General features: G+C 43.6%; 1 protein-coding gene across 2 annotated transcripts in view; it reads left to right on the top strand.

The window, feature by feature from the left end:
* The window catches only part of LOC128898147 (transcription initiation factor TFIID subunit 4-like), a 128,020-nt gene that overhangs the window by 14,213 nt on the left and 101,053 nt on the right, over positions 1 to 12,754 (top strand). For both annotated transcript variants that reach the window (XR_008462726.1, XM_054170079.1), the window contains exons 3-7: positions 1,929 to 2,063; positions 2,475 to 2,702; positions 3,504 to 3,626; positions 4,700 to 4,789; positions 6,745 to 7,002. Coding sequence is in view for 1 of the 2 variants with exons in the window: in XM_054170079.1 (XP_054026054.1) it covers positions 1,929 to 2,063; positions 2,475 to 2,702; positions 3,504 to 3,626; positions 4,700 to 4,789; positions 6,745 to 7,002 (834 nt within the window). In the remaining variant the exon portion in view is untranslated. The remainder of the gene's footprint in view (positions 1 to 1,928; positions 2,064 to 2,474; positions 2,703 to 3,503; positions 3,627 to 4,699; positions 4,790 to 6,744; positions 7,003 to 12,754) is intronic.

Below are 12,754 nucleotides of genomic sequence, written 5' to 3'. Positions count from 1 at the left end.
GTGTTCCTGTGCCACCTCCTGGAGGTGACCTTGGACTGGGTGATCTCCAGTGATCCCTACCACCCCCTAGCATTTTGTAACCGTAAGTTTGCCTTGTTATCCACTGGCTTTGGAAATTCTCAGCCCTGGAAGCGCTGCATGCTGTGTTTGTAGCTTGGAAACCCTGATGATAAGCAAATGGAGAAGACAGGCAGTTTGAATGTTTTAAAATGGCAAGCATTGATGAGGTAAATATGTTTTCATTCAACCAGTATTTGAAGGGAATTGAAGGAAGTGATCTTCTTTAGAGTGGAGGAAAAAAGGCATGGTATTTGGAAAGAGGCAAAGCTTCTATGATCCTTCTTCCAAAAGCCCAGACAATTCTACTTCTTCGTGGTGATGCTGTGCATTGCCTCTAGGCTGTCTCAGTATGGAAGAGAGCCCTAGTCAAAATCTTGAAAGCTGTCCAAAAGAAACAAAGGTTTTGTTCAGCTGTCAGGTAGAGTTTTGTGGTTTTCCTTCCCTCCCAAATATAGCAGATTGATAACCAGTAGATGAGGAGTGCTTGGGGATTTGAATGCCTGCCTGGGCCTCTGCTCCTTTTGCAGATTTCTGATGTACACTGGAGGGTCTTTGAAGAAGTATTTTGTGTAATAGTGTAAGAATCTAACATAAGTCTTCCTTTATAAAAATATTCATTATAGAGGCATCTAAATTAAAATGTAAATCAAGGGGAATTAGTTTTACCTTGTGAGCAGACAGTATTGTCCATGATTTGTCACTCCATCCACTCAGAAAACCTGTCTTCTCTAGGTATGGCTTTGAATGCAAAGCTTAATGCATCCAAGTTATAAGAGACCAGTGGGGCCTCCACTTTTGATAATGAATGGTTCTCTTTTTATCATAATTGCCATACTGGGTGATTTACTTCTGCTGTGATGGTATTTACATTCCTGTGGAATTGAAAAAAGCCAGCTTCCCTGGAGACATTTTGTATCCCCAAATCCTGTTCTTTTTATGATGCTGAGAGATGAAATCTCTTAAATTACAAACCCCAATTCCTCTGTTTGCTGCACGTGACACATTTAGAGTAAAAGGCTGCAAGCCAGTCATGTTCTTTGGTCTGCACTCAGCATTCCAGTTGCTGTATGGTTACAGGGTGTGCAGTCTATGACAAGGATTTTCCAGATGCTTAGACTTCATTTCTGTGCAAGTTCATTTATGTATAATTTAATCTGAAATTACCTTGAAAATATTTTTCTGCTTTCTGATTTTTTTTTTCCCCCCTTTGGGTTGATTTTCTTTAAAAAAAAAAAAGTGGGGGGGACAACAGTAGAATGGGCCAGGAAATAATCAAAGATTGACTGTGTCTTACTGGCAATTGTAAACTCAGATATTTATGGAATCATAGGATGGGTTGGGTTGGAAGGGACCGTGAAGATCATCCAGTTCCAGCTCCCTGCCATGGACCGGGGCACCTTCCACCAGCCAAAGTTGCTCAAGGCCTCATCCAGCCTGGCCTTGAACACCTCCAGGGAGGGGACATCCACAGCCTCCCTGGGCAACCTGTGCCAGTGTCTTCCTACCCTCACTGTCAAGAATTTCTTTTTGCTATCCCTAAGCCTAGTATTGATGAATTCTGACATGTAAATATTACAGCTGAACTGAGAAATCAAGGTACTGTCAGGTCTTTTGCAGGTCACATCCTATTTTTTTCCTAACCTTGTCCACACAGCTGTGTGAGAAGTAGCTTGTAGGAGAAGTGTTAACATGGAACACAAAACTCCTGTCTGCATTACATGCAACTCTGTATTTAAGAACATGCTAATTCTGTTGACATTTTTCAGCATTAATCATGATTGTTTGTGTAATCACTGTTGTTAAAAAGCCTTGGAGGTCAGTTACTAAGGAGGAAAGGCATTAAAATACTTTTTCTCCTTTCTTAACAGCCAACTTCTGTAGCCACCTCTACCGTCCGCCTGGGACTCCCTGTGCAAGCCAAAGTTGTGCAGTCAACTCCTGCCCCTGTCAGTGCTACGTCTGCTGCCACCCTGCCAGGAGCCTCTATTCTTGCACACACCACAGTGAGTAGTGAGCACACAAAAAAAGCAAAAGCTAGGTGAAGAGAAGGATGTTTGTTGTAATCCCATGCTGGTTAGAAAGGGAATGTTACTGTTCAAGTGTTCGCTTTTATTGCAGTCCTAACCCCAGAATTAATAATGTTCTGGAGGTGCTGAGCCTACAGCTTCTTTTCTTCTGTTTCCTAAAGAATAAAAAATGTGGAGTGGTAGAGATAAAGTACAGAACTTCTGCTGTTCAGTCCAGGGTGGTGAATTTAGGATTATACTAAGTAAACCAAGTCAATGGTTTTATTTTGTCAGTGAAGGTCTGTTTGGAAGGAAGCAAATTCCTCTTGTCAGGCATTCGAGAGCTTTGGCTGAGTAAAAGAATGAAAATGAGATCATTGCCTGTTTTTAAATGTGAAATATTAATAGGTATCAGTAGCTACAACGAGTGCTCAAAATGTATTTAAGACAACAGTAGCAACTGGAACATCAGCTTCTCAGCAGCCAGCAGTCATTACTGGTGGGCAGACTCAAGCTTCAGCACAAACCCAGGGTCAGCCTCGTCTGCCGCTTCCACCTCACACAGCAGCACAAGTACCAGCACAGCCCCAGGTCATACCAAGCTCTCCTGTACCTGGAACTACAGTTGTATCACAGGTAAGTTTCAAAATACCAGGTTCTGGCTTTTCTGGGTAGTTAGTGAGCTTCCCAGGTCTGTTCAGAAGCTGAAAGAACTTGCTCTTCACACAAGCACTCTTCCAAATTCTTTACAAGTAGGAAGCCCTTCCTCTCATTTCAGCTAGAGATTCTGAGAGGGAAGAACACTTGTGGTCAGCTTTCCCCATCCTGCCATGCCATGGTGTCAGGAAAGAACTAGTCTGTTCCTGTAGACAGAATAATCAGGGCCTTCAGACTTGGTCATCATCATGCTGCTGAGCCTCAAGACCATGGCTTCTCTGAAGGGTGATGTCTGTCTCTTGGAGTAATCACCCCACAGAAGAATAATGGCTTGAAAACAAGTAAAGCATCTGTTTTCCTGCTGATGGAGAAAATATTAGATATGAAGATGCTTGAAGATACTCTTTCCTGGTTGGATTTTACTACTGTAGCCACTTTGTACAACCCCAAACTGAATCAATAACTGAACAACTGAGGATAGCTTGGGGAGTGGTGTGAAAGGAGAATGCAACTCCAGGAAAGGGTTGTTACTTCTCTTACCTAGGGTTATTTTTAGGTAGATTGTATAAAGCAGATTGTAAAACAGTAAACAGAATTTTTTTGGGGTAGTGATGTTCAGTTACAGAAGGAAGTGAAGCTCATGTTAGGTAATTGGGAGCAATAAGCTGCAGATGCCTTTCAAACCAGAGCAGCTGCAGCATTTTCCCCCTTTATAGTGATGCACTGATCTCAAATGGATAATGGCATGAATCTGAGGTTTGTTCTCTTTGGCTTTTGCAGGAAATGCAAGAGAATGTGAAAAAATGCAAAAACTTTTTAGCTACCCTTATAAAGCTTGCTTCTCATAATTCACCATCTCCAGAAACCTCCCGCAATGTGAAAGCTCTGGTTCAAGATTTGTTGGTAAATATTGAGTTCCCTTTGTCAGTTGTCTGTTAAGCTTGGTGTTTGTGTGATGAAAATTGTGATCTTAACAATTCTTCCTTCTGTGCTGTAATGAAAATGAAAGGAGTAGTTTCCAGCTAGACAGAGTCCTTGGGTCTGGAAAAGGTCTGCTGTAGCCTGCAGTGCAAGGGATGTTTCAGTGAGCGTGTGCTGAGGTTATGAGGAATCCTATTTTTCTTTACCTGCACTTCTTTGTTTTTCAAGTATGACTGCAGCCCCTTCAAGGCTCAGCCCATGGCACTCAGCTCCAGTGTTACAGTACCAGAAATACTAAGGGAGAAGAAATTCAGTGTTTCAGTCTTACTGGGGATTGAGTATGAAGGGTACAGCTGGAGGAGAAGGCCAATCTCCAGATTATCAGTTCATTATCTTCTCACTTGACCCTTCCTTCTCTCTTCTCAATATGTGGCTCAAGGCCAAACCTGGGGCTTGACTGAGGCTGCAGCCATCCCTGGGCTGAACCACTAAAAGAATGTGGCTGCTCTGGGATAGCCTGGCCTTGCCATCTGAGAGCCTGGGGTTCAGGTTGTAGAGGCCAGGCAGCACTGAACTCCAGCAATCCTTCCATCGCTTTGTAGCAGGGATGAGCGGCACCACCTTGATGGGAAGACACTTCCAGACACTGCTCCTGCCATAGCAACCATGGGTTCTATGGCACAAAAAGAAAGCAAACAAGCAAAGCCAAGAAAGAGAAAGGGCTTAGCTATTGTTTCCCTGAAAAAATGGTATCAAGAGAATGGAATCCCAAAGAAGGCTTGAGTTGGAGGAATCTTGCTATGTTCCAAACTGTACATCCCCAGGGGAACTCCCTGACTTGAGTGGCACATGAGGTGTATAAAGCAGCTTTGGACAGAACTCTTCTGTAGATACAGGGGAGCTGAGGGCCTTGAGCTTTCAAAGTTGTTCTTGCTAGGGTAGCCTTTTTTAGCCAGAGATACATACAAGGATGTTGTCTGGGGGGAATAAAACAAACCCACACAACCAGCAGCTGAACTGGGTTGTTGATGCTTGCTTTTCCTTTACCCCTGAAGGATGCAAAGATTGATCCAGAAGAATTTACAGGCCGCCTTCAGTCAGAACTGAAATCATCTCCTCAGCCATATCTTGTACCTTTCCTTAAGGTAATGTGGATACTGTTTGGATACCTTTATTGCAATGCAAATGTTAATACATGACCTTTTAGAATATGCATTTAAAATGGCATTACCTGCCCCTGTCTAGGGTAAGACTACTCAGTTTTTGTTTCAAGCTGCCAATTTCTGCCAAAATCTTCTTGGCTGTAGGTCCCATGCAGGCCCCATCTCTGGCAGGCCAGCCAAGGGCTGCTTACTGCTGTTGGGGCTGGGAGCTGTGGCTGTGTGCTGCAGCTGAGTGCTCCAGCTGAGTGCTCCTGACAGGCTGAGGAAATGGTAAGAAACGGGGGGCTGCTGTAGGAGAGGGGCTTTGTATGTTTGGGGCCTCAGTGTAGGTTTTAAAGAAACAACTTAACTGATGTCCAGAGCTGATCTGGAGTGTGCTGCTCAAGTAGCCCTGATCCAGGACATGGCAGTAATCAGATTTCTATGAAAAGCAGCTACTGTCTAGTTGGGAAAGTCTGTTGGCTATTCTATAGTGATCAAGACTCCTACAGATGTTCTTTAACACTACAGATTTTGTGGTGTTGCAGTGTGTGCAGATCCCTGGTGTTACAGCTCCTGCAGCATGGCAGTGCTGTTCCAATGCCCAGACCTCTCTGTGATAAGCCATTCTGGGGAGGAAGGACAGCATTCACATTAGGAAGAGCCCCAAGTTGTTTCTGTAGACTGCTTCAAGTAACTGAATAAGCTTTTTTCCATATTCTTTTTGGAATCTGTGTGAGTCACTACTAACTTTCAGTGAGTATGGAAAACTAAACAGGATAATGCTGTTGCAAAAATTGGTGAGCTGATCCTGCTTGGAATCTGGAACTAATCTAGAACAGAAATTCTAGTGTAGTGCCAAGAGGATTGATGGTTGGGTCCTAAGTCAGTATACATGGAGGTAAATTTAACTTACAATTGATTATTTTACATTAGCTCCAATAGCTTCCATATGCCAGGCTCTGTAGAGCATACAGTGTGTGTCCAATTACGCCCCAACAAAATCTCAACTGTAACTTTAAAAGCATTTTTGTTCTAATCCAAAACCTCTCAGTTTAGGGCAGATTTCCTCTTCCCTCTCTTCCTGTAACTTTTCTGCAGAACTCTCTCCTTCTGCTTCTGTTTTATTCAAGTTATCACTGACCCCTCCTTCTGCCTTTTCCTGCTTTTATACTGCAGTCATTTCTTGATCAGTTTTAACTCGTTTTCTTCTTTGAAGCCTGTACTTGGCACCAGGCTTTAAGGTTTTTAGGTGAATACTGAAAGTTTAGAAAGAACTGTAGCTTGAGCTAATAAACACTTGCACCCTACAGCTGCCTGGGGGGAGCACTTCAAAAGAACCCCACTGCCATTTGAAAAGTAAAAAGTTTATTGGTGAAGGTAGAGTGTAGCCTTTCAGAGCTATCTGTTTTGGTTAAACTGGTCTGAACATGAAGCATCCAATAGCACACTTCCCTAATCCAGTCAGAATACATTAGATCAGTAATCATACAGCAAACAGCTCTTGCTGTAGGGCACCAGCAGTTAAATCATCATGTTCTAGGTACTGGAGGCATGTCAGGGGAAGTAAATTGGTGCAGCTTACTTCTAGCATGCCATGGAAATAGGATTATTCCTACTGTTCTGCTGTTTCTGTTTCCATGCTTTGCCCTTCCAAAGATCTAAGCTACAAGTTCTAGGTAGTCTGGAGGAGGGGAGTGGTGCATTTTACTGGTACCATGGCACTAGGGCACATGAAAATCTTCAGGGTTGCTAAATTCAAATGGTAGGCTTATTAAAAAGGTAAATTAAACTTCCCCTCTTAACAGGGATGCGTTCAATCGGATTGCTTTTGGACAGGTAGGCAGATAGCAAACCGAGGAAGAAAGCTGCGTTCTTGTAATTGTTGCTGCAAATAGCAAAGTGGTTTTTGTCATCCTGCTAAGTCTGATACCTGACAAACTTTGTGTTGTTTTCAGAAAAGCCTCCCTGCATTGAGACAATCTTTACTGAACAGTCAGCACTCCGTTTTGCAAGGACAGCCGTCTCAGCAGTCGCTTCAGCAAACCAAGCTCTCACAAGTTATACCTCAATCTGCCTCTGGAAGCGTTTCCTCTGTTGTCACCACGCAGACAATAGGAATAAGGCAACCAAACAACATTTGCACAGTCTCTGTATCAAATACAGTGCAGCCTCCTCAGGTTAAGGTGGTACAGTCAAATCAGAGTTCTCAACTGGTAGGTACTGTGGTGTGCAAGAGAACTAACAAACTGAATAGCAGTTTTCGGTGTTGGTTTTATCGCAGCCTGTTTGTCTGTTTGTATCCTATTGTGTGATACCTCGTGGCAATTCACATGTATGCTCAACCATTACTTGAGATGACATCAGTTTAAGAAAGCCTGCTCTTGGCCTCTTTGTCTGGAGTACAGTGACTGTTAGCTGGGCACAATGGAGCTGGAGTTAATTACAAACAGAGACCAAAAAGTTTTCTGAGACTTACAGGCAAGGTATGCTGCTTTGCTTTGCTTAGTTTAGTCTGCATCAAAATTAACTCTTCTCTCATTGTAAGCTCTTCTACACATGGCACTGTAGCAGCATGTTCTGTTTGGAAATGGTGCCATGCTTTGTTAGGTAGTGAAAGGTGGCCTTGTTCTGGAGGATTTTGGGCTTAGACTTATTATTTTCAAAGGCACTATGAAAAAGGTAGCTCTGCAGCCACCTACTCACTGATAGTGTGGTGAATTTATTCCACTGTTCTGTAGGCTCTTGCATGTGTGTTTACAGTTGTAATTAAAAGATGTTCAGAGTTTTTACAAGGCTTTGAGTTTATCCAGGCATTGTCATCCTTCAGGCCAAGATGTAGGAGTTTCTGTCTCTGTGGTTTCTGTGTTTGAGTGAAAGTAGCAGTGTCTGAGCCATGTCTCTTGAACCTTGCAAATACTTTCTAGCAGCTAAATGCCTGACTTTGAAATAAAATGAATGTAATTGTACCATCCTTTAGTGAGCACAGTTTTTCTGTTTGAGAACATCTTCAATGTCAAGGCTTCTGACTGCCTTCTGTAATACCCACCAGACGTGGGTGTGCTGCACCTTGGCTTGGCTGCTTAATGTTCAGCCACTTGCAGTCTTTCTTTTCCTGAGGTGGGTTCTCCCCCCACTTCTGGACTGCTGCATTAATCAGAAGAGTCTTCCTTAGACTTTCTGTGACGTTGTCTTGTTTCATTCATGTTTTGTCAGACTGCACCGACAGTTGCTTTGGTTCTTCAAGGCAGGGGAGCAGGAGCTGGTTGTAAGTACAGGCAGTAGGTGTAAAAATTGCTCCCTGTTCTGGGCAAAACAAATCTCTTTCAGCAGCTGCTGGGTTCCTTACAAGTACAAATGTTTGTTCTTGGCCAGCCTGGCCTCACCTCATGCCACACTCTTGGGACTAACCCAGTGCTGGGTAATGTGGCTTTTTTTCCAGCGTTTTCAACCCACTTTAAACTCTCTGCAGGCTGCACCCCACCTTTGGAGAAACATTGATGCAGACCAAAATGTGTCAGTACAGTCACAGGAATTCCTACTCCTCTGCTTCCAGTTCTGCTGGAATATTTTCTGGATGGCACTAAGCCAAACTGATGAGAGAGACCTTCCATGTGTCTCTCAGATGTTAATGCATGCTCAGAGTAGGCAGTGGTGAGGAGAGATTAAGGATGTGAAGAGTTACTCTGTCATCTCATTCCTCATACCTGTGCAATGTGAGGGAGCTGGAGGCTGCTCAAGTAGTGTAGTGTGGAGATTGATCTGGTGGGCAGAAGGAGTTGGTTTTCTGCCTGTAAGGGGTCATAGGTGAAGGGCTGGATTTTCATCGTGGTGGGTGCACGAAATGACTGCCATGTTTTCAGCAGACTGCATGGGGCCAAACTGTGCTCCACGCTGTTTCTTTCTACAAAACAACCAGGGAGGAGTGAATTCCTCAAAAATCACCTCTGATCAGCTTCACTGCAAAGCTGGATTCTTGTAGTTTGCTTTCAATTTACTGGGGATTAGTAACTGGAACCAAACATTACATTAACCAAGCGCTTCTTAATGGTGCTCACGTTAGCCCTGCACAGACAAATCAGCATCACAGAGCAGGAGGAAAAAATCTTCTCTACCACACCAACCATCAACTCTGGTGCCAAGCAGGCAACCCAGCAGCATCTCCACATCACACTAGTGCTTGTTCCTGGGTATTGACTTCTTTGTGGTGACAGTGCTCTTGCTCTTCACACATCTTAGTGCTCCCCAAAATCAGAGCACAGCAAATTGCTGCTGGCCATCTTGCCTAGGACTTGTCCGGAAGAGGAAGCTTACAGCTGGCTGGCCTGAGGGTGCCCAGCACTGATGGAGAAAACTGGCTGAGCTCCAGATTTTCCAAGCCTGAAGCTCACTGGGGACAGTTCCAGCTGGCTTTACAAACTGTCCAGCTGCAGAAGGGCAAGGCTGTGTTGGAATACAGCTCCCTTCATACCAGCTAGTTTGCAGCACTAGAGTCTGTTGAAATGTGGAGGATCTGTTAGCTGTGCCTTTCTTTTGTCTTTCCTGTTTTACAAAGAGAGCAGCTCTGGGGACACTTCCTGCAGTTACACTGAGCTGTCTTGCAGCATGGGAACTCTGCAAACGCTGGCCAAGATGTCTTGGAGGTTGTGCGAAGGAGGCTTCAGCACTAACGTGTGTAGTGTTCATGGAGATGGAGCACGAGGAGACTGCTTTGTTTATCTGCTTAGTAGAGTAGTGGAGTCAGCTACCAAAACTGTGAAAATGCTGTGCTCCAAAGAGCCAGGCAGTGCTGCTAGTACTGGTGACTCCAGGGAAAAGGGAAATAATCTCAGCTAATATTTTGTTGATGAGTCACTAATGAGATAAGCCAGCAATCAATTTTTCTAATTGTTCTAAGTACAATGTTCAAAGCTTGACTAGTTTGTCATTCTTAGGGTGCAGCAGCTCTACACAGCCCTAACTATGCAGACATTGCCTCCCTTGTTCTGGATGTTACTGCAGGTAGAATTGCTCTGAGTAAGAGAGACATACTCTCTGAAATGGATCATAAGCAGTCTGGTGAGTAGTGGAGATTGATTAGCACTTTATTGTTGGCCCTGCATTGTAAGGTAGAAAGAACTCCTGGAGGTCCTAGCCAATCATTAAATGTACATCATAAAGAAACTGTAAGAAATTCAAACTGATCCATCTTAATTAACCCACTCTGAGGTCCCTTCCAACCTAAGCCATTCTGTGATGATGCTAATTTTGTGGGGTGTACCTTACTCTAAGGAGCATATTGGCAACAAGTCCTGTTTGGAAACCAGTAACAAAAGATAGCAAAGCAGAGAGAATTAAACACACCTCACTTGGCCAAACACCGATAAGGAGGAGCACAAAAAACCATTTACAAATATTTTGAGGGTTTAAACATCAAAGTATATTGATTAATTATTTAGAGTGGTGTAAGAGCATAAATATGAACAGCAGGATATAATTAAGCAAAGAGGGATTTGGGCAGAATATAATACAAAGTATTCTTGCAGTAAAGCAGATTATTAGATGCTAGACAAGGCTCCCAAAAGCAGTGATGGAAAAGGCATCATTGAGATAGTCCAAATTAGAGCAGGTGAAGAATTGTAGAATCAGCTGAGGAGCAGGTGGGACACAGGGTTCAGTGGCTTTGTGCTTTGTTTTTCTTCATTTTGTCTTTGAACCCAGAGTAGTACATCTTTGACCATTCAGTAATACAATATTGCTGTTACATTAACATGAAACATTTTGTGTTGAGTCTTTAAAAAAGTTTTTTTTTTTCACCCCTTTTTTTTTTTATTTGGGAGGAAAAATAGTAATTTCTTCTGCAAATTTTGATGCTATGGTAGCTGATGGTATTGCAGCGTGGTAAACAAGGAGGACTGAATTCTAGGCCCACAAAAGCATGAACATTGTAAGTTAATGCTGCCAGGTTACATGATGGCTGAGGTTTGATATGACATTTATCTTCAGGAGTGAGTAGACTGATAAATCACAAGTGGCATAGCCACAAGTGAGTTAGCAAGTGTTTACTCATGAGTGAAGATAAATGTCATCTCAGACCACAGCCAGTCTGGAGTTGGTACATTTACAAGCGGCTTGCTTCTTCCTGCCACCATACTTCCTGAAACCTAATTGAGAGGAAAAATGTTTGGTCAAGGAGGGATTTTCCAAGTAAATTTTTGGTTTTTCCATTCTCTGCAGAAGCTTCTTGAGTCTCTGCTTTTGTATTTATTGCCATATTTGGTCTGCTCGAGAATTTGGATCTGATGCTGTTGTTGCAAAGTGTGATGTATGTCAACTGAGTCAGGCTGATTTTACAGCCCTTGCCGGCATGTCCCCAGGGCTCCCTGCATCTGCATTGCTGTAGGAGCATCCAGATTGCTCAGGCTTGCAACATCCTTGTCTCCAAAAACTTCAGCAGTGAGTTCTAATCTAATTGCCTGAAAGGAGTTTACCTTTCAGTGACTTGTAGGTGGTAGCTTCCATTTGTGTTTCTTCTTTTGTGTCAGGCAAGAGGACAGAAGTTCTCAGTCTTCCTGCTCTGAGGCATTTGCTGTGCTTTGCCTGAACTCTTTCTTGGTCTGTGTTTATTGGTCATTCATGGTGTTAATTTTTGCTCTGTGTTCACATGTGGAGTTTGTTCTTTGCCCTGCAATAGCACACACAGTAGAAGATTCACACCTCTCATGATGGGATATCCTTTTGGCTTGAGATGAGGACCAGAGAGCACCATTAATTTATTCTCATCTAGTAGTGAACCTAAGCTTTCTGAAGGAGGGCTCCAAGACCCCAGCTGTCATCCCTGCTATTGTCAGTACTGTTAAGTACCCTTTGTCCATCTTCTGCTTGTGTTGTGGAGGCACCTTTGTGTAAACATCCCTTTTACAGCCAGGAAAATTGAGTGAAATTTAGAAATGGATACAGCAGTGGTCTGAAACATTCAGGATGTGTGAGAGAAGCAGCTTGTCTGGAGGAGAAGATAAATGGTGAATTGAAGCAAATGTGACTAGTGGAGTGGAAAGATGATGGTTAAGGGGAGAATTGGGAAGATGAAATAAAAAAAAGGAGGAAGAGTGCTATCTAATTTTGCAGAAAAGTGTTGATTTACAGGAAAGGAATTAGGCAGCTTGTCGCTTCTTGCACCCAGGGAAGCAGTGCCCTGACCTCCCTGCTGCAGTGTGTTCCTTGAACTCCAAACTGCGGCAGCCTAGGAGTTAATTTTTCAACTCCTGACTGATAAATCTGAAGAGGAGTGAGCTGGTGTATGCCAGCACTTGCTGTCTGGATGAGAAGTTTGCTTGGTGCTGTTGCTGGTTTCTAGGCTCATTATCAAATCCAGGCCATGGCTCAGTCACATGAAGTCTGCTCTGTTCTCTGTGCCTCTGTTGTGACGATGCTGCTCTTGTGCTTTCTGTCTTCCTTGGTGGAAATAATGCAAGTCACTCCTGTTCTGGTAGTGGAGATGGAGTGAGGAGCAGTCTCTGTAAACTTGGGAGACTTTATTTTTATTTTTTTATTTCTGCCTCATTGCCCTTTCTGACTCAGGACTTTCATAAGATGGTTGATACTATGACTGTGGATGTAGTGGTAAGAGGCTGGAAAGGCCTTCTGGAGGCATCTAGTCCAGCCTCCTGCATACAGGTTACTGTGGTGCCTGGGGCCTTGGCCAGTGCTGTTTTGAGTAGCTCTGGGATAAGATTCCACAGCCTCTCAGGGCAATCTCTTCCACTGCTTGCCCACTCCCAGGGGCATTTTTTTGCCCCCTTACATTAAATTGAAACTTCCCATTTACAGCTCCTGCCCATTATGTCACATCCTTCAGCTCTGCACTTCTGGGAGAGCCTGGCTCTAACTTCTCTACATCTTCCTCTTAGGTGGCTGCAGCAAGCAGTAAGATCTCCCCTTCTCTGGAGGCTGAGGTGATGTCTCTGATAACTGCAGTGTACTAAAACA

The sequence above is a fragment of the Dryobates pubescens genome, chromosome 19, assembly GCF_014839835.1.
Source record: "Dryobates pubescens isolate bDryPub1 chromosome 19, bDryPub1.pri, whole genome shotgun sequence".
NCBI lineage: Eukaryota > Metazoa > Chordata > Aves > Piciformes > Picidae > Dryobates > Dryobates pubescens.
The sequence above is the reverse complement of the archived record's forward strand: the minus strand, read 5'-3'. Positions and strand labels throughout refer to the sequence as shown.